The sequence below is a fragment of the Aedes aegypti genome, chromosome 2 (genome assembly GCF_002204515.2).
Source record: "Aedes aegypti strain LVP_AGWG chromosome 2, AaegL5.0 Primary Assembly, whole genome shotgun sequence".
NCBI classification, from domain to species: domain Eukaryota; kingdom Metazoa; phylum Arthropoda; class Insecta; order Diptera; family Culicidae; genus Aedes; species Aedes aegypti.
In genome coordinates this window covers 124,947,319-124,974,967 of record NC_035108.1, presented here as the reverse complement: position 1 = coordinate 124,974,967, position 27,649 = coordinate 124,947,319, and the positions used below count along the sequence as shown (strand labels likewise).

The window sequence follows — 27,649 nt, the reverse complement described above, 5'->3', positions numbered from 1 at the left end:
TTACAATAACGAGTTCTAAAAAACGAAGATCAGTTTCTTTCCACATTCTGGCATTCTGACAACGCGCTTTGAGCCTATAAACTAAGTTAAGTCATACTTCTAGCCAAGAGGAGGGCATCCCGCCTTGTTTGCTGGCTTGCTAGCTGAGCTGATTCGCTTAATATTGATTTTTTTTTCAACACAATCTCACTCACCACTCGTGTTAGACAGAAACGAAAAATGTAAATTTTTTACCACAATTGATGCTATGAAATAAAAAAGGTAATAAATAAATAAAGAGCGAGTAGTAGTGGTAGGTGATAGCAGGTAGAGTTGCTGACTTCCCGGTGTCTGGATGAATCATTAGTATTCGCAGTAAAAAGTCAATTAGTAGTCCCTTCTTTCCCCCTCCCAGGACGGACTAGTCCGTGCCGAAGTACTTTTGGCCAAAGTGGTTCGGTGCCGAGGCGTGCAGCTCCGAGGTCAGTATTTTCATGTCGGGAAAGGCGGACACCACCATCGAGGCGGCCACCGGTGTGCAGAACAGGTTCGACAGGATGATGGCCGTTTCGGGGACACCGTGGTCTTTCAGCACATTGACGGCCTGTTGGGAAAAAAAGAAAAGCAAAAAGGGATATAATAGCAAAAATTTTATATAATACTTTTACTAAATTATAGAATATAGTAGGTAATTGAATAATCAAGAAATCATAAAAGAATTCTTGCAGAAAATCACAGTGACATTCCAGGAGCAATTTTAGGTAACATTTCTGGGTCAAAACCCGGTTAACTTCCAGGATCAATCCTTAGAAAAAAAAACTTGAGGACTAATAACATTTCTAAATGAAATTCAAGTTCTAGTACAGAGATGCTTGAGGTGATTATAATAAGACTGGTAATTCATTATTTTTTGTATGAGATTTCTCACTGATCAGAAATACGGCAGATTATGCCGTCGAGTGCTTATTTTTCTAAAAAAAACTGAAATGTCTCACAATACGGTTTTTTTCGGTGATCGTCCCTTGTTTATTTTGGTGGCCAGCATGAAAAAAGAGGGTCCATTCATCTTTAATCACATGAATACCTCAGGATAACTCCATAGGTTTCTATGAGAAAAAATTCTAAAGTAATCTCTGAAGGAACTTCATATTTGAAGGAGCTTTGAAGGATTCTCAAGATAAACTGAAATTATTTATTGGAAAAATTACAAAAAAAAACTCTAGATAATATTCTTTAGCAATATCTGGAGATTTAAAATTGTTGTGGTAGCATTTCCTTGTCTCTAGATGAACTTTTAAAGAATCCATGGATTGATGAACAAATTTGGAAGAGCTTATAATAGATTTCCTGGACTAAACCGTGTAAGAATTGCTAAAGCAATTCGTGGAACTACTTTTGAAGAAAATGACTGGACGGATAACAAGAAAAATGTGCGTAAGAAATTCTTGAGAAATTACTGTAGGATCCCTGGACAACCCCCTTGAACTAAATCTTTTAGAAACCTTGGAGGAAATTTATGTGAGTTTTCCTGGAAAAATATTCGTAGGAATCTTTGGAAAATAAAAGAAAAACTCGGTTTTTCATTAATAGATATTTCACTAAACAGCTCAAAGTTCATTAATTACATAAGACAATTTTTGAGTTTTTTTAAGCACAAAGTAATTTTACAGAAATTATTGGCGAAATTTCAGAAAAAAAATCTGAATTTTATTTCTAAAAAAATATCTACAGTAGACTCCGAAGAAACTTCTGTAAAAATTCCAAACTCCTTCGAGGATACTTTTGATACATGTAATCAGAAGGCACGAGTGGGTTCATAGGCATAATCAGGATTTCCGTCAGGAGGCGAGCCACTTTAAACAAATACTCATAATATTTACGTATCACGAATTTACGATCATCACAACCTCTGCACACTTTTTGCATGAAAGTTAAACTACGAAGGCCATCCATTCTCCTTTTTAAATTACAGAAAGCAAAGCGGTCTTGATGCATTTTAGCTTTTTAATTATAAATTAAAAAAAGATTAGAAAAGCCGATTGATAGAGACGTTAATGACAAATTCATACAGTTTCTTCAAAGATTCATAAGATAGATTACATCAACATTTCCTCCAAGAGTAACTCGCAAATTTCTGCAAGAATCTCAACAGTAGTTTTTCGGTGTATTTCTCTACGGAATCCGTCCGAAGTTCCCCCAGAAAATGTCTCAGGATTCCTTTAGAGATTTCTCCAGGATTTGTTTTAAATTTCTCCTCTAGTTATGTATTCTTTCAAACGTAAAACTATAATAAGGTACCGCGGGGCAAGTGGGTAAATGGGGTAAGTGAAAACAATTGATATATTTTACTGAATACGTGAATTAACGTTTTAAACTCATGCGTAAACCTTCGAGGCAATTGAGAACATTACGATAGGTAAGAGATTTCTGAGATTTTTCAGCCATTATTGCATAATAGAGCGAAAAATTGTTAACCTGTCAACTGTTACTCCGTAACAAGTTGGCGGCGTACAATCTTATTTTAATATTTTCAGTGGAAAAAAGTTGCGGAAAATAATTTCCTGTACCACTTCTTAGTTGTCCTCTGTGACAGTTTCAAACTGCAATAAAAAAAGTTTTAGAATTAATTCGACGTAGACCTAAAAATAACTAAATTTAAACATCGTCAATTTTCTTATCAGGTGGGGCAAGTGAAAAGTTTATCATTAGAGATTGAATTTGTGTTTTCTCTTTAAGTAGCCATAAGTAAACATGGTTCGCAATTATCATAGAAAAACATAACGTGCTGATAATTATAGAAACACTATACTCAAGCGTTAAAAGCTATTAGAAATCATGGAACTTCTCTAAAATATGTTGCCAAACATTACAATATCAATATGTCTACTTCGGGCAGCCAATTAAAAGGAAGACTTTGACTGAAAAGTTGCAATATTAGAGAACACACGGAAATCTCGTGGAATGTCTATGTAAAGCTAGTTCAAAACATAAAAATGGGGTATAGGTCTATCCACATAAAAAAAAGATTCTAAATACGTTATTGAAGGATTCCGTTTGATTTCTCCCGAAGAGTTATCCGAAGTCATATCCGACTTTCTCAAAAACAAATAACGAGCGGTGGAAATTCTACAGAGCAGAAATGCAATTGTCCTATAATGTAAGAACTTACATTGGCAATGTTGCAGTTATAATGTTGTCGAATCATTTCAACTAACATAACTGAACAGAAGAAAATTCAAGTGAAAGAATAACATTTTCTTCGTTTACATGTTAGTTATGTTTTGTTCATTGGGAAGCCTTAACAAATGTTAAAGCTAAAAGAAATCGTGAATATAACTGTTTGTTTTTGAATGTATTGTTCAAAACGGTAAACTTTTCACTTGCCCCACTTTTGGGGCAAGTGAAAAGTTAGGAGACATTTTTCAAAAACTTTTTCTGTATTTTTTTCTTCAATTTTTCATAAAAATCAATTCCAGCATGCTGCTTATATTTGGTGAGAGTCAAGCTAAAAAATATATACGACCTCATTTGTTTCAATTTAAAGTCTCTAGAATTTGAAGAATCTCAACTATGCGAATTCCATTACCCACTTGCCCCACGGTACCTTAACACAATTCATAAGTTCATGAGTTTTAAACTAACATTTGTTGCGAAAAATTTTCCGTAAGCTGCTCTAAAACAATATCAAGTAAGTTTCTCTTGACTTATATAAGTATTTTTCTAAGATTTCCACTGATGATACAAGAATGAACTAAAATTATGTTATCATTCGATTTTTTATTCTTTCAGGAATATTTCCAAGAAAACTGTTGTTTTTTTTTTCAATATTTATTGCAAAAATTCTTACTGACATACTTGAAGTTTCAAACAAACTTAGTTATAAAAACTGGAAGAATTCAAAACATAAACCTTAACAGACTTTTTGTTAAATTCTTTATACACTTAGAAATGTCCAAATTTCGGAATTGACAAGTAGATTCAAAAACGGTAGTTTTTCATCCCTCTCCTATTCGTGGGTGAACTTGTGAACTTGAAACGCTGTTGATTGTATCCAAAATTCTAACAAGATCGTTCCGCTTAATAACGCAGAAAAGATCGTCGACTTTTATCCACCATTTATCCGGTAATACTCCATGTTTCTTTAAATTTTCCTCAAAATTCGCCATGAATAGTTCGCACAAAAACGGGGAGAGAGGGTTTCCCATGGGGGCTTCTTTCACCTGCTCGTAGAAATTTCCTCGAAATTGAAAGTAGTCCATGCACAATCTTGCCCTCCTCATGTATGTCCTGACCTTTCCTTTCCATGCTGCATCCGTCCTTTGGGGTAATACCCAGTCCTCGAGAAGATTTAGGGAATCCTGGAACGCTGGGAAAAAAGCCGCTACGTCAAAAGAAACCATCATCTCGTCATCCTCGATGTGTCTTGTCTCTAATAGTTTCTGGGAGAACACCTGGGTGTTTTTAACTGACCTAGTGGGGAATGGATTCAGCATACACTGGAATTCCTTGACTAACCATTTAGCCAGATTATGAGTGGGGGATCCATCGGCCGAAATGATTTCTCGTATTTTTTCCCCGGCTTGTGAATCTTCGGAAGACCTTCAATTCGTGGAAGAATGGGGTTTGACTCTTTCAAATGAGCTTCGCCAATGAACGCCTTGCAGTCCTTTAGGGTTTTGTCTGTAAGCTTGATGAGTCCGGGTAGTGGATCCACTCTCAAATGTCGGTAGGGGCCTTTGTTTATTTTTTCCCCATTTGTTCGTCGTAATCCGTCTTGTCCATGATGACGATCGCGTTGTCTGTATCCGCCTTGATGTAGAACACTGGTTTATCCTTAAGTTCTTTGACGACCCTTGTCTTGTCCTTGTTTGCCCTGCTGCGTTGTCCTGTTGTAATGGCCTTCGCTACGATGTTCCTTGCTGTGTTCTGGTCCTTTATTGGTACAGTTTGGATAATCGGAGTAGGAACGCGATTACCTTTCGTCGTCTTGGATCGAATGGTGGCTAGTTTTTTCCGGTGTACTCTGTTCTTCCTGTCGGCTTCGCATTCTTCGCTCGTTTTACCTTGGTCAGGAATAATGGGAATCCTTCCGGATATTCCCGAGCCAATTTTAAATGCACTTCGTCGACAGCTAGTCTACTTTCGCATAGTGGGATTTAATCGATGCCGTGATGTACTATTTCTCTCGAAATATGTTTGGAGTATGGGGGCCAATCTAAATCCTATGGCTAACGGGGGTTAGCTTTTCTTTCAGGCATTTCTTCAGAAATGCCCCGTCCTTCTGAGTGGTTACGGTGGATCTCTTCAGATCGATGAAAAATAGAAGATTTTTCGAAAATGGTATCTTAGAACAATTTTTCCCTTCAATATTCCTAAAAGATCATAAACAATTCATAAAATTATTTCTTGTATAAAAAAATGTCAGTATTCCATAGATGAATACTTAGAGGTGTCTTAAAAGCATTGAAGAAACCCCTTAAAATATCTAAAGTATTTTTCTTGTTGTTGTGAATAAAAAAATCTCAGAAGGAAATCCAGTCGAATATGTGGCGTTATGCCTTATCCGATTCCTTAACGAATTTTACAAAGAATTTCTGTATGAATTCTTGGTAAAAACCTTTTGACTTATAACAGATTTTTGTCAGGTTCACGCGTCCTGTTATATGAACCTTCGGATGGTTTCTTGTAATATCTTTAGCAGTAGTATGATTTTTAGTTGGAATCCAAGAATTATTTGAAAAGTTAATTATGGCGTAATTTTAAATAAATTAAATTTTTGATTTTTTTCTGTCGGCCAGGGAAGGGGGGGCAACGGCATCCCCTCTGGCTACGACCATGTGTGGGTTTGATTGACAAATTGATTGTTTTATATATATTTTAGGCATTATTGGGGCTACAATTTGCCTGTTGATGTATTTCAAATAAATAAATAGAAACATGAATTTGCAAAAATTACGCGTTCTGGTAATCTTTGAAAGAAATCTTGGACTTGTGAAGAAGCATTGGCAGATTTTCTTGCTAAGAATAAGACAATTACTAAGAAATAATTAATTATTGAATCCCAGGGTAATATTCAGTAGGATTTTCTGAAGGAATTCCTTGAAAATCTTCGAACGGATTGCCTGAAATCATTTGTGCAGAAACAGAGGATCAGAAAAACTAGAATAATTGCTCTAGTATTCGCAGATGAGAAAGCTCAAATTAACTTTTGAATTGATATCTTCAGGAGATGTTATTTAAAAAAATATTAGGGAAATGTTTGGAACAACTGCAGAAACAAGACTCTGGAGGAAATGCAAGAGGAATTTCATGAGAAATTTCTGGAGGAATTCATGGAAAAGTTTCAATAGATTTCCTGGTAAAATTCCTGGATGAGCTCTCAAAGGAATCCATGCGAAATTTCTTGTAGAGGAATCTTGTAGAGTTTCTCGGAAACCCCTTTGAACAAATATCGTCAAAAGCTTTGAAAAAAGACCCTTGTGGACTTTTATGGAAAAAATCATGTAAAAATTTGGGGTGGGTAATGTCTATTACATTACCGCGGGGTTGACGTAGAACTACGATGATTAATAATTTGATTTGTCATGTGTATGAATTTGTTTTGTGTTGTTATTGATCGGATGAAGTTTTCAGAAGTTAACTCTTTTTGGACTCATTTTGGTAGTCCTGAAAAGAACCATTTGTCGTTCTGTGATTCCGAGAACCAGTGTTTGGTGTTCCAGGAATAATGCCAGATGATTGAATTTGTTTGTTTGGTCGTTGCTTCCTTGTGTTGCTTGGTTGGGTGATCGGTTTCTGGCTCCAGCTGTAGTTCGCCAAACTCCTCCAGTAGATAAGATGTTTGATAGCTCGGGTGCTTCGATCGTTAGAATCGATAGAATCGGTCCAGTGCTTTGGTCTGTAGCAATATCCATTGCATGAGCATTTAGGCTCTGTACATTGATACTCATCAATATGCAGGCTTGGCCGCTATGATCCAGTATTTCACGCAGTTCGTCTCAAAGCGTCACTAATCGATGATTGCCTAAGCGCTGCAGCTCATTCCTCAAGTCAACCCTCTTGGGAGAATTGCTGCCTTTGGCGTGATGGAACTTGAAAAAAGTAGAGTTTGTCAAAAATAGTCCTTGCAATGAAGTAACCCGTGACAAACCAATATATACCAATTGCTGATCCTGGCTTTTGTCATAGTCGTACACGACCTCGGGGAAAGTTCCACCTTGCGACTTATGAACAGTAAAAGCACAGGCACTAACCATCGGGAACTGAATGCGTTTGCATTTGATTATACCGCACAGTTTGAAAGTAAAATAAAAATTCTCTATACAGGAGTGAAATTGGAATTTCGAAACCAAGAGCATTACGTTGGCATGAAATATTTTGAACTCTCATAACTGTTTGCTGGTTTAACGAAATTCCTTGAATGGCACCTCAATTGAAAGACAAGACATCAAAGGGTCATGTCGTTTACTTACTGAATTACAAATAGTAAATAGTAAATCGCGAACTAAACTGATCGCTTTCCGAATGTCCTTGAACCCCTGAGCAACTTTGCCGAAGACCCGAACTTTCTATCTCTTATGGATCACAAGCTAGAACTAGTTTAAAATGCTCAATTTTACATGCTCACTAGCGCCACCTAGCGGCAAAATCGCGAACTAAACTGATCGCTTTCCGGATGTCCTTGAACCCCTGAACAACTTTGCTGAAGATCGCTTCTTTGCAAGTCGTATGGATCTCGAGATATAGCAATGTGAAATTACCTGTTTTGAGGTGATGCTAAACTTTTCAGGGTGATTCAATATTCAGCTGAGTGTTGCAATACTTATTTTAGTGAGTCCGTATTTATGACGGGTAGTGTATGTACATAGAGAGGCCTTATTATACGGAATACAGGAATTGAATCTGATATAATTTGGGGAATTTGACCGAATGTCTAGATCACATGAGGGCCCAAATACCAAGGAGTGAGAGTGACATTTAAGTCGGTTTTAAGTTAAGTATATTGAAAAGCTTCAAGCTTTACAACAGTGTTTTTGGAAGATTTTCGATCGACGCTTTTGATATTTTAGATAGGTATAATAAAATAAATAATACAAGGTGCATTTGCTTGTTGTTGATTGTTCAGTGTAATTTAACTTTCGATAGTTGTTCAAAACTATTGTCCTGCTATCTGATTCTCGGAAGTGCTTGGAACAGACGAAAAGATTCGTGGTATTTGTTTTCATCGGTTTCTCTGCACATTGGTCGTTGGGAAACTATGGAACGTGACCAGTTCACATGATTCTGTTTTAGGGTTTCTTCGAATATAATTTGCTCCACCATGTCGAAACATGACACGACATTTTGATGAAATGTAAGCAGACATTTTGTGAAATGTAAGCACTTTTCTAGTTCCAAACCGGCGAAAACTGGCACTGAAAAAGTTTTCGTTGCTTGATCGAGAGAGAACATTTTTCTAAGTATAATACAATTTGATAGCGCTTCAATATATTGATGTTGTTATAAATAATTGTTATAAATGATTAATGAAGATTTAAATCTGTAGACTCAATGACATTTCAATTTACATAATGACAGCTCATCCTGTAGTAACATTTGCCGAGCAATTATTCAAAACCGTATTCCATACTAACTTCAAATGTGTTTTAAAAATAGTTCCAAGGCACGGAAAATTATGAAACTTTGGATTCTGGCTCAATTTTTAACGTAGAATCATGATATGTAAAAAACTGGATACTCCTAAACAAGCCAATTGAATAAATTGAATTTATATTTCGATTTCAGTACAAATCTGACGGATTTTCATAACTATTTTATCTGTGTGAGTATTTTCGTGTAAGATAAACAAAAATGCAGCGTACCTTTAGTAGCTGTCAAAATACGTTGGCCAAAGTCATCACCGCTGCCGCCGCCAAGAAGAAGAAGAAGGGAAAGCAGTCCACAGGAAAATTTGCGGTCGAACTGTGAACACGGTCGGGCAAGTCATTCTCGCTTTGTGCTTCACCGCTTGTTTGCGTTCACCCAGCCATCGCAGATTTCGACTTAAGCCCGGTGATCCACTACCTGTTACTGTTGTGCGCCATCCACGCCACGAAACTTTCGGTTCGTCGTATAAGCAAATAACTTGCTCAAATTTATACATTTGAGTTGAGGATTCCCCGTTTGACCATGGCAATCAACTGATAACATCCCGCAGTGTTATTTATCTGTAAGAGCATCAAAGCCATCGGCCCTTTTCAGGGCCATCAAATTAGTAGAAAAGTGTTATTTATTATTTATTTATTTATTTATTTATTTATTTATTTAACAAAAATTTGGAAGAGGTAAAACCCCCTTTGAGTGATTTCTATAGAAATCTTTCTCAAAGAGGCACAAAACCTTTTCATCTTTTCCAAAACGTTATAATATGAATATATAATCTATAGGCTCCAACGGACATAAACCATAACAGGGCCAAGCGCTTGATTTTCCAGGGTAACAACATCATATGGATAAAGGAGGGTCATCATGAGTAGAAAAGAGTTAAAAGAGAAATATTTCCAACTTTATATATGACTTCTAATATTCCTAAATCAATTTCACAGCTTCATACAAAATGTCATTTGTCATGAATAATTTATGACTAAACATTACGAGACTGTAATCGCGGACGCTGCTGCAGTGCCGTCGGGGTGAGTGCTCAACATTCCACAACAATTGTAAAATAGAGTGGCATTTCCAACAGCGTCTTTGATGTTCCATATTTTAAGGGAACACTTTGATTAGGAAAATTATCACATGTAACAAAATTGCGACATATTTAGAATGCTTTTGAAAAGACATTCTCATTGAACAATTGTAATAATTTTGGCACCCATGGATCAGAAATTTACCTTCATAATAAAGAAAACTATTGATTATCAATAGCTCGTATTGAATATTTAGTTGATATCAACCCTTCCAGCAATTCATGTTCGACCAATTTCTCACGCATTAGCATTCTCCGCAATTTTCAAGTAATTCCAAGCTTCCTTCGTCGGATTCAGTTTCATTCCAATTCCGCTTTCGAGCTGGTAAGAGCTCCTCCGAACTTGCTCAGCGAGAAGTACCTCGCTGCTAGAAATCTGCTGAGCTGTTAATCTTCAAGCTGCCAATCCAGCATCTGGTTTGTGAAATCGCTCAAGATTTCTAGGTTGACCGATCCGCGCTTCTAAATTTCGACTCGTGGTAAACTCGTGGTCACAGCATCCAAGCTCAATCGGCCCTTTTCAGGGCCAACATACGTTCATAAAAGGGTTTATTGGATGATTGTCGTTGTAGCATTGTATGGTATTTCTAACAGCATCGTTGATTCATCATATAATGGGGGAACACTTCCTAAATTCTCGAATATGGGAATTGGAAAATGTATTAAAATTGCGACAGATTTTAAATACTGTTCAATAAACTGGTTTCCTGACCAATTGTAATGAGCAACTATTGATCTGAAATTTTTCTACAGGTTAGTCTATTGCAAATGTCATAGTATATAAATCAGAAAACATTGAACATTGATCAGAAATATTTAAAATTTGCACGATACCAAAACACGCGTGATTTTAATTTATTGTAAGCTGTTAAAATAATGTTGATATTTTTACTGTCCATACGAACGCGCATGTGAATTTTCCAAGATATGTAAATCCCTAACCAAGACATCAACTTCATGTATCTTATCCTAGATTGGTCAATCAGAAGAAGGCGAAGAATACGAAAGGGAGGAGCATCGTCTGCAATTTAAATTATGTAAAACATACTATCTTCGACTGATTCGGTTGATTTAAGGGACGAATGAACTTCGGATTAAAATCCCTCTGTAACAACAACATGATTCGGTTCATTTCATTTACACTTTCGAGCTAGTAAGAACTTCTCGTGATAAACACAGTATAGCTAGTAATATTTCTTAATGTGGTTACAAAAACTAGCTATAGTCTCTTAATTCATCTCGTAGCATGTTCCGAGAACGCTGCTGCAGTGCCTTGCCAAGATCAATTTCATATAGCCTATTTCTCAGATTAACGCAATAGACAACATGTAGAAAAATCAATTCAGATCAATAGTTGCTCATTACAATTGGTCAAGAAACAGTTTATTGAACAGTATTTGAAATCTGTCGCAGTTTCAATACATTTTCCAATTTCCGTACTCGAGAATTTTGGAAGCGTGGGCCGTGATACTCGGGATGGATTGTCCTCCATGACTGGTCCTGGCTGAAAATATTCGTGGGGAGAAACTCGACCCTTTGCTGCAGGAATTTCATTAACAACTCTTTGGTAAAGGATAAATTTTCCGAGGAAAATTCTGCTAAAAGTAAACTTTTTCAAAACAACTCTTTTTGATTGGAATATTTATCAACAACTCTTTGTCAAGTAAAATCATCCTAAATAACTCTTTGCTCCATCGCCAAACCAAACCATTTCATTGAATTCATCAAGTATAAGAATATGAATGGTAAGGAGAGGCAGATGGTGTATATTTCGCTGGCGTTAGTTTCCAACAGGTCGCCGGTTGGCGCTGACTACTAATCCGTTCACTGAATGTTTTTCAGTTGTTGCTTTCGCTTCGTTACTCTCTGGTTCCGTTCGCTACTCGCACACTGCTGTGGCTTTCACGCGCTCTTCTTTGCTGCTCCGCTGTTTGATCCGTTCGTTATGCCGTTCGATTTGTGAACGAGCTGGGAGCAGAACAACCAGTGGTTTTATTTGCTCGAGCTCCGTTCACCGATGGCGAGTGGTGGGGTTCTCGCTTGGTTGTTTCGTCACTCCGTTCGCTACTCGCACGCGATTGGTTATTGCTTTCGCGCTATTTTCGTTGATGGTGTGATTCTTCGCTGGGTTGAGAGGCGAATGACCGCTTTTGCGGTTAAAGCCTCGTTAAACCAACCAACTAACTAACTCTTCGCTGGGAAAAAAAACTGCAACTCTTTTGATTTTTCATGCAAAATGACCAACTTTGATAAACTATATCTCAGTTATTTATGGACCGATTTGAATGAAATTTTCACAGAATATCAGACATAACTTAAATTTTAACATATATCATTGAGTGATTTTTCCAATCACACGTTGAAATGCAGTAACGGTTTGACTAAAGTGAATTTTTTGACGATTTTTTTATAATTGACATAACTAAACATATTGAAGGATTAGCTTCATGGTATCTTCAGCAAAGTCGTAGATTTTGACGAGATGAATAAGTTTGCTGAAGACAGTTTTTGTGTAAGGCTATCAGATTTTAAGATAAAAAGTTTTGAAATTTTCATCGAAAATTACAGTTTAGTCAAACCGTTATTACTTATAAACTTGTGATTGGAAAAATTATTCAAAAATATATGTTAAAACTCAAGTTACATCTGATGTTCTGTGAAAGTTTCATTCGAAAATATTTCCATAAATAACTGAGATCTAACTTACCAAAGATGGTCATTTTTTATGGAAAATTGAAAAAGTTTCAAATGCATGTGAATAAGTTGGGGCCTTCCTTAGCCGAGTGGTTAAAGTCCGCGGCTACAAAGCAAAGCCATGCTGAAGGTGTCTGGGTTCGAATCCCGGTCGGTTCAGGATCTTTTCGTAATGGAAATTTTCTTGACTTTCCTGGGCATAGAGTATAATCGTACCTGAAACACGATATACGAATGCAAAAATGGAAACTTTGGCAAAGAAAGCTCTCAGTTAATAACTGTGGAAGTGTCATAAGAACACTAAGCTGAGAAGCAGGCTCTGTCCCAGTGATGACGTTAATGCCAAGAACAAGAAGAAGAAGAATAAGAAGATGTGAATAAGTTCTCAGTTTATTCGACAAACCAGCTAAATATTTCATGGGTGCACAACAGCAACAGGGTAGCGGATCACAGGGATTTAGTTGGAAACGTAGCTCAATTTTGAAATCTTGAGCGATTTCACAAACCAGATTCTGGATTAACAGCTCAGCAGGCTTCTAGCAGTGAGGTACTTCTCGCTAAGCAAGAGCTCTTACCAGCTCGAAAGCGGAAATGAAATGAAACTGTATCCAACGAAGGCAGCATGTTTTATAACCTTGGAATAGCAGATGATGCTCCTCCCTTTTGTGCTCTTCGCTTTCTGATCGACCAATCTGGGAAATGGGTATGTGCTAATAATGTGTTGGGCTTGGAATTACTTGAAAATTGCGGAGAATGCTAATACGTGAGAAATTGGTCGAACATGAATTGTTGGAAGGGTTGATATCAACTAAATATTCAATACGAGCTATTGATAATCAATAGTTTTCTTTATTATGACGGTAAATTTCGGATCCATGGGTGCCAAAATTATTACAATTGTTCAATGAGAATGTCTTATCAAAAGCATTCTTAATATGTCGCAATTTTGTTACATGGGATAATTTTCCTAATCACAGTGTTCCCTTAAAATATGGAACATAAAAGGCGCTGTTGGAAAAGCCACTCTATTTTACAATCGTTGTGAAATGTTGAGCACTCACCCCGACGGCACTGCAGCAGCGTCCGCGAGTACAATCTAAAATGGTTGAGTCATAAATTATTCATGACAAATGAAATTTTGTATGAAGCCGTGAAATTGATTTAGGAATATTAGAAGTTATAAATAAAGTCGGAAATATTTCTCTTTTAACTCTTTTCCACAAATTTGATGGCTCTGAAAAGAACCGATGGCTTTGTTAGCTTCGATGTTGTTACGGATAAATAACACTGCTTGGACCAGCAAAACTCAGGGGGCTTCTGGTATTTGCTTCTAACGGGATTGCTTCTTGACCACCAATGATGATTTCATCACGAGTCGAAATTTTGAAGCGCGGGTCAACAGCTCCTCGGTCGATGAAATTTGCGGCGGCGATGACGATGGCTGGGTGAACGCAAACAAGCGGTGAACCACAAAGCGAGAATGATTCGCCCGACCGTGTTCACAGTTCGACCGCAAATTCACCTGTGGACTGCTTCCTCTTCTTCTTCTAGGCGGCGGCAGCGGTGATGGCTTTAGCTTCGGACGGCATCTTCTCTCGCTCGCTCGACAGTTTGATTTGAGCGAAGCAAGACAAACGGGGGCGTCCTTCGCTATCGATGTCTGTGCCTGAGAAGCACGCCCGGTCAGAGCAAGCCGATCTGTCGCCTGCTGTGATGCGAGCCAATCGGAGAGTGAAAAGCAAATGACGTCATATTTTCTCTAGCCACCCCTATTTATAGATTTGCTTGAAATCAACGTTCTATTTTAAAACAGTTATTAAACTATTTGGACAGGTATGTGGGATTCAGTAAGTAAACGACATGAAACTTTGATGTCTTATCTTTCGATTGAGGTGCTAATCAAGAAATTTCGTTAAGCCAGCGAGAAGTTATAAACTTTTAAAATATTTCATGCCAGCGTAACGCTCTTGGTTTTGAAATTCCAATTTCACTCCTGTATAGAGAAGAAAGACGTACTTCTACGTCAAAAGCGTTGGAATCACCTAAATTAACAACTGGAGAAATCGGTGAAACAATCCGTTGAAAAATATCTACTGGAAGTCTTGGTATAGGGGCCTTCCTTAGCCGAGTGGTTAGAGTCCGCTGCTACATAGCAAAGCCATGCTGAAGGTGTCTGGGTTCGATTCCCGGTCGGTACAGGATTTTTTCGTAAAAAAAATCCTACACTCCTGCAAGGAAACTTTCAAAACTTATTATCAGAAGGCACAGTGTGTGTTTGAAAGACACAGTGGCGAAACCCCCCAGAGCGGGAAAAAAATATATGACTTACCATAAATATTTTTGAAATACCACAATACAATCTACAAACATTGTAGCCGTATTAATTGCTGTATTCTTATAAGTTGTAGCAGCTGTTTTATAGCAACGTAATTTTCTCACTTTTACTGATAATTTTACTGCAGGCTTCCAATGACATGTTTCTCAAGCATACATGCAGATATATTGGGACAGCTTATTGACGTAACATCCGAAGCTTGTTTTAGTTGGCTCAGCATTTTACCAAATTATACTAGCTTCAGGACAAATTATACTAGAATTCTCGAAGAGGCAATTTTTTAGTTTTTAATGATTAAGAATTAAATCCTGGAAAAGCTTAAAGGGAATGGCAGTTCTGTTCCTAAACCGATAATTTTGTATAACGGATATTTTTCTACAAGCTGGAATGTTTAAAATTTAAAATGCTGATTTTCCATCAACCAACTGCTTATAATAATAGCATCGTTTTCTACTGCAACTTAATGCGCTGAAAGATAATTCTCATAGTTAAAAAAATGAAGTTGCATTAGGGATAAAATAGGCAAAGAGTGATTGATTGCTATCACATTCATGTATGTGCATCTATATATAACTATTAAACTTCTTCCATCCACCAAATAATATTTCGTAAAATGTTAGCATATTGCGAACGGACTAGCGGTGTTAGTTTATATATGAAGGTATGCCTGAAGTAACGAGAAAAAAGTTAGCAAATGTTGTTTCATCCTTTTTGAATGTTTTCTCAAATATATTTAAAATTTTCCACTTCCACCCCCGTTTTACCTCCCCCCTAGAGTCTAATCCTGATTGCGCTACAGGAAAGACAAATTGATGTATGAATTTGCGAAAAATACTTGTTCTAGTGATCTCCGAAAAAAACACTTGGACTTTTGAGGAAGTATATTAAAAAAAAGGATCAAATGGGTAATATACGGCAGGATTTTCTGAATGAATTCTTTGACATCGCACCAAATATCTAACATCATTTGTGTTGAAATGATCGAAGGAAACACAGGAATAATTGATCTAGTGTTTGCTAGTGTGAAGCTTTAAATTAACTTATGAAGAATCCATAGAGATTTTATTTAAGCAAGTACTCGAGAAATGTTCTTTTTTTTCCTTAGATTTATTTGGCTTTACTTATAATAACACATGCCCGAGAAATGTTCTTGGGAAAATTATCAGAGTAATCTCTGTAGAAATTACTGGAGGTATTAGCGTTGGAGTGCTCAAGGATCAAATTCTGGAGAAATTCTTCTAAGCATACCTTAAATTTCTGGAGAAATTTTCAAGGGTACCCCTGTATTCCAGAACCTACAGAAGCCCTTGAAAGTATTCTAGAAAAAAAAATCTAGAGTTAAGAGTACAAGGACTTCTGAAGGTTTTCCATGTCACGGAATTTTAGAAATCCTTAGAACTTAAAAGTCTCTGAAGATTTCTTTGAAGCCTCTAGATTTTTACACAAAAATTTCGCAAGCAGAAAAAGCCATTGAGTTGTGTTTGATTCTTCGACCTTGACGCTTGCCCCTGCGGGGGCGGGTGAGGGCAGGATCAAACATATCGTGCGTTGTTCGCGTAGTGAAATGAAAAAGCGCCGCGGATCATTAGCAGTATTTGATCTGTTGATCGCGTCGCTTGCTTTTGCGTGGGCGAGTGACGAACACTTGTTCGGCGTACAATGCGATTGATTATCGAAATATATCGCGAATCCGATTAGGCGTGATTATATCATGGATCGCATCACCAACTGAAGGTGACTCCCAAATCTTTACCTCATCCCACTAACCCAATATCCTATCCATGACAATTGTGGAGATGCAGAGGTATACTCGACCTCTAGTAAGAACGGTTGTCTAACTAACATTACTTCCCTTCCCCGATGACCGTAAGGACGTGGCCGGCGCCGGTATTGAGTTTAAAAATTTGAGCACTTGATTTGTGCACATTGAAGAATGGTAAGCTTATCCCAAGCCCCATTCATTAATTCCCTGTGCGACTTCAATTGTTCTGATCAATCACGGAGTAGCAACTACGAATTGTTCGGTCATCTATGCTCATGGTCATGCTCAAAAATTTCGCAAGCAGAAAAAGCCATTTCAATTAAAAATAAGTATCTTTAGAGTGACAAGTATCTAGAGGCCCTCCATTTCTAACTTGCATTAGAACAGTGGTCAAGATCAATGCCATAATTGTATTTAGATTTAAAAAATGGAACTATGTAATATGTATACAATCATAATGCAGAGTGACCACTTTGACCCGCCCATCCCTATTCAACAAAGTATGCAATTATCAGCACGTTACTCAAATTGATATCGTAAGCATAATGCGCAATCGGTCTTATCTCGCGGAAAAGAAAACCGAAACCTAATGCGTATCACGATAAAGAAACCGCATTCCCAAAGCAATTTGGCAATCGCCAAAAATGTCAGCTTTACGTTGAGCACGTGTTGTTGACTCACACCAAACTAATGCAGAGTGCTAATTAGAATGTTCATTGTCCAACCCTCACTAACCTGTATGACGGTGTTCCCCGTGGCCATGATGGGGTACATGAGCAGCACTTGTCGCTTGGCAATGTCATCCGGAAACCTCGCGTACACGACTCGTGCCGCGTGTGTCTCGGCGTCCGATTCCACCAGGATTTTCCCTATCCGAATCGATCGGCAGCAGTCTCGCAGTCCCTACAAACAAATTAAAGCAATTTAAAACAAACAGAAACAAATCGTTAAAGTGATAATCATCTGTCAATACGCACGACGAGCCTTATCTCTAAATGAGCTGTTTTCACAAATAAACGGAGACAACAGCCTTATGATCATTCAAAAGTTCAAATAACGTTTAAAAGGGTGGCTCTATCCACCTAAACCTTAAATTACTTCTTCCAAATGTTTATTTGAACCTCAAAAGCTACTATAAAACTAAGAGAGGAACTAAACGAGCTTGTATGGAGAAAATCGATCAAATATATGGGAAAACAAATTCAGTTACTTTTTCTACCGTTGATGTCGCTGTAGTCGATAAAAGAAGGAATTCTGGCAGATTTCTAGAAGAATTTTTAAGCAGCATCAGGACTTTCACCAAAAAAATCGATGCAATGCAGTAAGATTTTAAAAATAGTAAAATCTAACATCACGAATTTTAGGTATTATAAGAAATAGGTGGCAATGTCTCTATAAATACTGTCGGAGGAATTTTTGAAAGAAACAATGAATTGTAAAATCCTATAGTAAGTCTCTTGAAAAAGTTCTTCAAACAATCTTTAGCAATCTTCAAAAGAAATGGTTATTTCAAAAACAAATCCCTAGAAAATAGTATTTCTCAGTGACATCTATACCAATCTTATCATTGGCAAACATACCTGTTCCATCGCCTCGCCCGAGCGTATGATCGAAACGCCACAATTCCCGGACCGGTACTTGAGTCCATCGTAGATTGCTCCGGTTGGCGTCACGACGGAGCAGTCCGAGTAGGGCAGTTGGTTAAGGCTTTCCTCGATGACCAGCCGTATCAGTCGATCTGCGTAGAACTTGAAGTCACTGCGCGTGGTGTTTCTAAAATTAAACGAATATCGATCAGACAGGGGGTGGGACAGGAGGCACGTTTCACCTATATATCGACAATGTGAATGTGGGTCAAATTTGCCGGTCGAACAAAGACCGATGCTGTGGAGCAGCGATGAGCTGCGCGGAGCGAACGGTGATTGCTGCAACAGCAAAAGGAGGAAATGTGTTTATTTGTATGCAGCAGGGGTTCTCAAAGTCTCGATTGCGTGATTAATCAGCATCAGAAAATAACTAGTTCAGATTATGTATGTGATTAGGAAGTGATTTTTTCAGCAGATGTTTTCAACATATATCATGCTTATGTCGTTTAATTCACCATTCGAAAGTATAGGTTTTTAGCTTTTATTTGACATGTTCCTCAAAAAACACCAACGAGGGATCCCGAATATTTTTTAGTTTTTGTTTGTCGGAGTACAATATTTGTAAATATAATCATCGAAAAAGCTTTAATTCTAAATAAAAGTTCATAAAATATAGATATATTAGATCTCATCTTGTAAACAAAATAAAACTATCCCATGTGATTTTGAGGATTTAATAAGTCATATGACATTTATTCGATTGAATATGTTGGACATTCTGCTATCAATCCGAGCAATTTTTCCTTTCATAGAGCTTACTGACATTTTAACACACGTAGGCTAGCATACGCTCGTCATACACAGTTTGTTTTTGTTTTCCTCAACGAAACTTGCACACGCTTTCCAGACTCATCAAAATGCATATGGAAATATTACCCAATTTGGAAAATGTATACCCGGATTCTTGGTGTTTTTCGAGACAGAGTGCATATTGTTTTCTTCTAAGGTTCACAACTACATCTACACCAGGGCACCCATACCATTGGGCGTGATAACCATTTGTATTAAGTGTATAAGAACCAATCAACCATTTTATCGTGCGGTCTATGAGTACGATCTCGTCATGTTCTTCTTAGGCTGGAATGAGTTATCTGCATTGAAAATCAGAAATTTCCCGGCAATCGTCACACTGCGCGATAAAACTCACAGATGCCTCAGAAAAACCCAAAACGTTAGTATTAGTAAGAAAGGCTGTTCCCATAAATGACTGTCTGTATTGGTAATAGATAGTTTCAGGAAAGGAATCTGGTAATACTCGATAAAAACAGGAAACAAGAGTATACCCCACGATAGACGTCTTATAGAAATGAGCTGAAAAAGAAATATACATTTTAAGATTCCAGGAAAGCAACAAGGACAAATATTAAACTGATTGAAGCAGATGGCAGCTGTCTGAACCGATCATTGCTGGATCAAACTAGGAAAATATATGGAAATTACTATATGTCACATAACAATGTGATGAAATTAAGAAACAATATTGAATATTATTTATAAGGTACAGTGGGGGAAGTGTATCAGTGGGGTAAGTGGATCATTCGTCAATATTAAGCATAAATACTTGAATGTGTTGAATGTTTTCGCACCATTGCTTCGTTTTAAGTTATATTCTTACGTCCACACTAATACTATTGCAAAAATGGTACTAAACGTACACTAACACAAGCAAACTTGTTAGCTGCAAAAATTAAATAATTTCAAAATTGTTTTCCATCAATCAAAAACCCATTGTATCTCTGTCTAAAATCGAATTCTATTAGTTTTTTCGACACATGGTGAGCACTTCAGTTCTAATTGAATGAATCAAAATGAAAAATATGTGATTTTTATAAATAAATACAGATATACTGTATATGGTACACTTACCCCTACTTTTTAATGGGGTGGGGTAAGTCGATCAAGTATTATTATCATTTATTGACAGACTGCTTACGAGAATATTAGTAAGTTTTAATATTCGCAAAAGTTGTTTTCTCTTTTTTTTTTTTTCATTCCCAGCTTAAATTTGTCAAATTGATCATAGAGAATTTGAATTAACCCACCTAAAAGATTTTTTTAACCTTTCTGGTATAAAAAATAAAATAAAATAATAATAAATTCAAAACTCACATGAAATTTTTCGTGGTTTATCTAAGCTGAGTTGCAAGAGAGCAAAATATACTAATTCTCCAATTGAAAACATATTGTCGTACTTTATTTGACCATAAAAATTATTCTAGACAGATGATACAAACATATTCATAAATAGAATAAAAAGATTTCAGTTTGTTGTTCAAAAATCAATGTTACTAATATTTTCAAACTACGAGTGTTTATCGAAAACATCGTTAGGAATAATCCTACAATGCTTCTGTATAACTAATGTGTATAAATGGATGAATTTTCTCCAGATTATTCTAGTTACAATATTTTTGTTGTTGTGCGAATTAGTGTAAACTAATGTAAACATATTTTTTAATATATTTTGATTAAATAAAAATATTTTTAAATTTTAAAGTATTAAAATGTACCATTACTAGCACTAATAATAAGAACGAGGGTAATATCATTCTTACTATATATAATTATATCACATTTGTTTTGAGAACAGATTTTTTTCTATTGGTGATCCACTTACCCCACCATGGTGGGGCAAGTGGATCATTTGGCGCAAATTTTTAAGTCCCTCATACTCAATACATAACAATCAGAAAAATCGAAATAATCGATGATTTGAAGTATATTAGTCCCTCATTTGTTATCCACAGAAAAAAGTTTGAATTACATTATTCACGTTAGCTGAACATAACAATGAAGTTGAATATTGATTTTTCTGTATCCACTTACCCCACGGTACCTCATATATATATATATATATATATATATATATATATATATATATATATATATATATATATATATATATATATATATATATATATATATATATATATATATATATTTTTTTTTTTTTTGTAAGTCATAGGGGTAGTACTGGCACTTTTAATCTGACCTGGGCTCTTCCCAACATTTGCTTTTATAAGCTTCTATTGCATTCATCACACAGACATTCTTAAGCAATGTCGCTCGAATGTACCCCAGCAGCAATCATCCCCTACTATAGTTTTGCAGTCTAGTATTTTGACCACTATCATACTATGATAACACCTGAAGTGCTACAAGGGTGGCTAAAGTGATGAACGAAATAGTTTTACATAATTGAAAATCCTCTTTCCCAGTTTCATTTCGACGTTCACCTGATTCACTTCCTCATTCTTGAATACTTATAGTATTGTCTTCTTTGTTATATACACACTCTCACTACTGATTTTTCACTATTATTCCTAACACCCATGCCATATTTCTAATCAGTAATAATTATCATTAAACACATAACATTTTATTAACCTTCACTATTCAACGTTACAAACGAATTATGTCTGGTAAAGTGTCTTCATTTCCGCGTTCATTCTTGAATACTTTTAATCGTCATCTTGAGCTTGAGCTTGATTGGCCGCCCGTGGATGCTACTTCAGTATCGCCAGATCAGCTGCACTTACACAACGAACCAACCGAATGACTGCTTGGGACTAACAGGCATCCTCAGTGTATAAGTGCTAATGATATTCTATTTTTAGCGACAATGGTGCCTGCCACGTCAGAATGCAGACCAATGTGGGGAAGGGGGAGGAATTGATGATTTTTACGGAGGGAGAGGGGAGGGGGTCGACAATTTTCAATTTTAGCGTTACGTTATAAATGGATGCTGCTCTTTTAGTTTAGACCCCCAAAACCCCCCTTCTAAAAAAAGGTAAGTAGGCTTTGACCGGCTTGGATGGTCTTTTTTCTGCTTGTCATTTTTTTTTTTTTTTTTCATTTTTCAGAAACGATTTTTTCAAGAATTTCCGATTGTGAGGATTTACGTGTAAGCCCCACGCACAATGTGAGCGGCAGCGCGGTACAACGGCATTACGGCAAGCCCATCTTGAGCTACACTCTACTTGTCAAGTCAATGTTGAAAAGGATTTAGTCAACATGGGATTGATAACTAAAGTGTAGATCAAGATGGGCATGCCGTTTTGCCGTTGTACCGCGTTGCCTAAGGAGGTGTTTCAAGGACCGTATTTGGAGGGGCCCAGATAGCCGTAGCGGTACACGCGCAACTATTCAGCATGACCATGCTGAGGGTCGTGGGTTCGAATCCCGCTGGTCGAGGATCTTTTCGTAAAGGAAATTTTCTCGATTCCCAGGACATAGAGTATCTTCGTACCTGCCACACGATATACACATGCAAAAATGGTCAATCGGCAAAGAAAGCTCTCAGTTAATAACTGTGAAAGTGCTCATAAGAACACTAATCTGAGCAGCAGGCTTTGTCCCAGTTGAGACGTAACGCCAGAAAGAAGAAGAAGAAGAATTTGGATAGTATGGATTTGTTAAAGAGTGGTTGTGCAATCTTGGGACTTGCGTGCGTTTGAGATCTGATTCTCGGAAGATTTGAAGACTACGTTCCTGGGACGTTTGTTTGTGCGTTGATTTGGCAGTTGCTTTCAAGTTTGATTGGCGTATTGACAAGAATATTGCTGTTCGAGTGGCGGCAAGATTTTTGGATTTTATAAGATTCCTGGATCTTCAATTTGGTGGTTCCAACCAGTGTTGTTCAGACTCATTTCCCCGAAAATAACATTTTCCGAACTACGAAGTCACGAACTACTACAACCATGCTCTATCCTCCTAAGATAGAAAAGCAGATGGTTAAGCTTGAGTACTGCACACAAAATCGATCAATTTTGATCCCAGAGAGCTACAATTCAAGTTTCGGTGAAATGAAATGAGTGAGTGAGTGAGTGCGAATCATTTCACCGAAACTTGAATTGCGGCCCACCGAGATCGAAACTGTCGGATCCCATACATCCCATACATCTATGCAACACTTAAGCCCAACCACCTCCCCCTTCATCTCAGGAATACAACGCACAGTTATAACAGTTCATGGCTTCACAATTCAAATTTCGGGGAAATGAGTCTGGTCAACACTGGTTCAAACTACGCATTTTCTTTGTTGAAAACTCGATAAGTATCATTATTATATTATTATAGTATAGTATAAGTTTCTTTTTCTCCATTCCTTTCTTACATTTAGTTATTGTTTTGAATTTATCTACAATTATGGAAACTGATTCAGGTGAAGGAGATTCAAATGAAAATGATCATTCTATAGAAACCCCTTCAGTTAAACCTTTCCGCATAAAAATTTATCCATCCACTTTTCCGGGTCCATATGTAGTTTATTTTAGAAAAAAGGAGAGACCTATTAATGTTTTGTTGATTTCTGCTGAGGTTTACAAAAAATTTAAATCAGTAAAAGAAATCAAAAAAATTTCTCTCGACAAATTAAGAGTAGTTTTTGCATCTCGAGAGGATGCCAACTCTCTTTTAGAATCAAAATTATTTGTAAATTCTTATCGTGTGTATGCTCCATGTGATTCTTGTGAAATTAATGGAGTTATATACGATGAAGATTTAAATTATGACGACATTAGGAATAATGGTACTGGTATGTTTAAAAACATATCCATTGCTCCTGTTAGTATTTTAGATTGTAATCGTTTATTAAAATTAATGTTTAGTGGTTATTGTGGTGGTTATGGCTCGAAAGTTTATTCGTTCGCTAGAATTTGTCATGCGTGTATCATATGATAATTGAACGTACAGTTTGAACACCCCTAGCCGAAGCAGTGTGTAAACGGGTCGAAATGTGGAAACTGAACGAAGCTTTGCGGCGCCTTAAAATGAACGCAATCGTGTTGATGTCGGGAGATGTTGCGTGTAGCGTGTCGAAGCAAAAAGCTCCGAAATCAAACCGAAGCGAAATTGGCTTAGCTGATCGGGGTTCGTAAATTTGATTTCCATCGGATGAAATCATTCTGATAACCATCGTAGAAGCGAACAGATGCGAATTTTATTATTGCATCTTTCGGTTACTACAGTTATGAATCCAAATATGTTCAATCTAATTGTTTAAAAATAACATTTTCTGGATCTGTTTTCTCCCAGATTATGTTATGATTGATAACGTTATTTTTCATGTTAGACTTTACAACCCTAAGCTCATGCACTGTGAGCGTTGTCTTCTTTTTGGCCACACATCTAATTTTTGTTCAAAAAAATTGAAATGCTCCAAATGTGGAGATCTTCATTTATCGGAAGATTGTAAGAAAAATTCTGATGTTTGTATTTATTGTAGACAAAAACATACTAGTTTGAGAGAATGTTCTGTATATATTGAGCATCAATCAAAATTGAATAAAAAAATTAAAAACAAAAATCTTTTATCATATGCTTTATATCAAAATCTTTTATATAATGAAATCTTCTGATAATATTAGTACTTCAAATTCATTTGCATTATTACCAGATGTCGATGATAGCGATTGTGACAAACAACATAATTTTCTTTACAATCCTCCGAACAAAAGAAAACGAACTTATAATAACTCATCACGAAAATCTATTCCTACTTTTGAACCTCAACCATCTACTTCTTATGAGACACATTTTCCTTCACTCAATGCTTCCAATGCCCCCAAAATAATACCTGGTTTTCAAAAAGTTGATAACTCCTCAAACAATGTTGATTCAAACACTAGTAATACTTCACTGCCCATAACTGCATATTTGTAACATTCGACAAAAGTAGGCATTGAGTAAATGGAATACCAAGTGTGCATTTTATGGCAGTATGAGAGGAAACTAAAATTTCTAAAAATTACCAGGAACTCAAAAGTGTTTATTTGAGGCCTATATTTTGTACAACTCATATCGCATACTAGGTGAATAGTCATAAAATAATTTTGATAGAAATTGCATTGCTATTACATTACGAGGTTCATTTATAAGCTCAATGTGACTGTTATGCGATTATAATTACCAATGTGACAAAAAAAACTTGGTATTTTTTTCGAATTTTCTAGAACAATCTCACAGATTCCAGTAAGTTGATCGAAAGTATTCATCATTTGATGACTCTCCCCGGTTATGCAGTTATGGGCAGTTCAGTAGATAGAAAAAATGAAGGTAGCGATAATTCCATTTTGAATATTTTAGAAGAATTAGTTGAATTTTTAGGTCTTAGTGATTTTTGGAAAAAAAATATAAAAAATAATTTTACCTTTTGTGGTTTCTATTTTGGATAAATTGAATAATTTTGGACTCTTCATTGCATCTTTGTTTGCATCCTAATGGCTTCAAAAAATACAAATAGTTTTAATATTTTACAATGGAATTGTCGCAGCACATAAAATAATAATAAATAATAATAATCATTGTGACATAAAAATAGTACTGATCGACACAAAAGTTATTTTATAATAAACATTTGAACACATAACTTCCCTTAAGGTGATTATAGAACTAAACCACACCTCAAATTTTAAAAAGCGCAAGACTTGAGAATCAAACAGCGCTCCGCGTTGAAAATGTATCCTATTAGTTACCACCAGCAAGCAAGCAATTTGATTGATTTTCAAGGCGAGCTGTTGTCAGATTCTCCATTCTTGTGCACTTGAAAATTCAAAATTCGGCTTTCTTTGGAATCTGGTGCACTGATGGTACCTGGATTTTCACCAAAAATGTCTCGAAAAGTCTCAACAAAAATGTCTGAGGAATGTTCACCTGAACAAAGTGAATGTCTTCTAAGTAGCAAAAATATGTGAAACCTAATTATTTTGCTGTTTTAATTTTAGGAACTAATATAGCCTATATTTTGTTATCAACAAATCATAAAAGTTTATTGTGACTTTTTAGTTATCTTCGATCTAAGATAATAAAGACCAAGTCATCAAAAAGCGACTCGCTACCAGCCCTGGTTTTTCGTATGGACCAACCAAAATTATGTGCCCTAGCGATAATCTAAATATATTGCATCATTTTTTCTGAATCGGCTGATGCTTTTGGGGAGGGAGGCGCTGCAATATTTAACTGGGATGTAGCAATACTTGATGAAGCGATTCTATACTCATAATGAGTAGAGTATAATTCTAGCATCTAATTTAAAAACTGTTGCTTTTTTATTGCTTCACGATGAATCAAAACTTTTGTGTTAAAAAGGGTATACGTAAGATATTCATTATACCTCAGCACACAATGAATCGAATTTAAAATTAACAAGAAAAACACGAACCGCAACTCCAACAAGTTTGAGAACCCCTGATGACTACGCTCATTCATTCATTAGACCCTCTTCTCCACTCTAGAAGCGTCACAAATAAAAGCCACACGACTCCACTTCCGGCGTGAAATTAAACACTATACGACCCCTCTTTCCCCCAGGGTACTCACTTGTCCCTGATGATGGTCTGAAGCTCCCGGATCTGGGCACTGCATTCGATGATCCGCAGATTGGACCCGTAATCGGCCGGATTCGTTGAGCTGGGAGTTTCCTCAATCTTTCTGTTGTTCACCTCGCTGCACATTGTTGCTCTTTCTGATTCTGATTCCGTTGATTGGTACTTTTGTTGGATGTCCTCTGACAGAATTTCACCGATGAATTATTCCGGTTGAATCAGGAAAAAAAGACAAATCGGGTGGCAGTGCTTCAAAATGAATCAAAACTTTCCTTCACGTCCCGATTTATATTCCGTGCGTGCGTGCGTAAAATCTCTGTGTTGAAATTGACTCGTGCTCTCGATTCTTGACGGTATAATTGCACAACTTTCAACCAGCGGACAGAAAAAACGTGTCCCGTCACTCTCTGTTGAAATCTGGCCAGCCTTAAAACTTAACACTGCGTAGAAACTTACACCTTTTTCATGTACCGGTAAACTTTAACACTTATTGCACTTATAATACTTTTATTAAAGAGAAAACACTATGGAGAAAACTTTGTGTAAAAGGCAAGAACACAATTCGACCACGCACTTTTTTCGTGACACATACAAAAACATGCAAAAACCGCACGGAGAGCGGACCGAATCGCATCAGCAGCAAGCGCAAGCCGAGGGACGATTGATTGCACGCCACCAAGCAAAACGTCGTGAAAAATCAGCTGACGTTTCAGATCACGCCGCGCACGAAAAAGACGGACGAGCGTGACAGCCAGAAACTGTCAGATCGCGATCGAAGGAGTGGACACTGGTGAATTGAGATAGGTGTGATGTGAGCCGGCATGCACGAAACACACTACGCCAAATCTGAGACGAGACTCGCGAAGACGGTCTTCTTTTTCTGTGATTGCTGAGTTTTTTTCTTATTCCACTTTGTGTTTATACCAATTATGCGCATGCTGTTCAAACTCTCTCATGAACCTCTCAGCAAAAAATGATTGAGTTTGCATCGCATTGAATCATAAATAGCCGTTTGAGTGAAATTTCATGCCAGCAAACGTAGCAGACATTAGTAATAATTAATCTTCTGCTTAGATTTATCAGCAACTTTGCACTGTAAGACTAAAGTACCCTTTAAAGGGTAAAAAAGTACCCTCTTTGAGAGAAACTAGTTTAACTCATAAAAAGAGTAAAGGGCCTGTA

The 27,649-nt window shown here is 36.8% G+C and overlaps 1 protein-coding gene across 1 annotated transcript; it reads right to left on the bottom strand.

Annotated features, from left to right (window-relative positions):
* Positions 1–27,193, bottom strand: LOC5577083 (uracil phosphoribosyltransferase homolog). The gene is made up of 4 exons (XM_001656267.2): positions 26,463–27,193; positions 18,078–18,270; positions 17,233–17,400; positions 1–583 (listed from the first exon to the last, which is right to left on the bottom strand). Exons 1-4 carry the CDS (start codon positions 26,594–26,596, stop codon positions 401–403), a joined length of 678 nt encoding a protein of 225 aa, XP_001656317.1. The 5' UTR covers positions 26,597–27,193; the 3' UTR covers positions 1–400.
* Positions 27,194–27,649: the final 456 nt, after the last annotated feature.

Coding starts and splice junctions, on each gene's coding strand:
- LOC5577083 (XM_001656267.2), bottom strand. CDS start 26,596: ATGTGCAGCGAGGTGAACAACAGAAAGATTGAGGAAACTCCCAGCTCA. Junction 18,271..26,462: donor CAGACCATCATCAGGGACAA/GTGAGTACCCTG, acceptor GTTTAATTTTAG/AAACACCACGCGCAGTGACT. Junction 17,401..18,077: donor CGGGCGAGGCGATGGAACAG/GTATGTTTGCCA, acceptor ATTTGTTTGTAG/GGACTGCGAGACTGCTGCCG.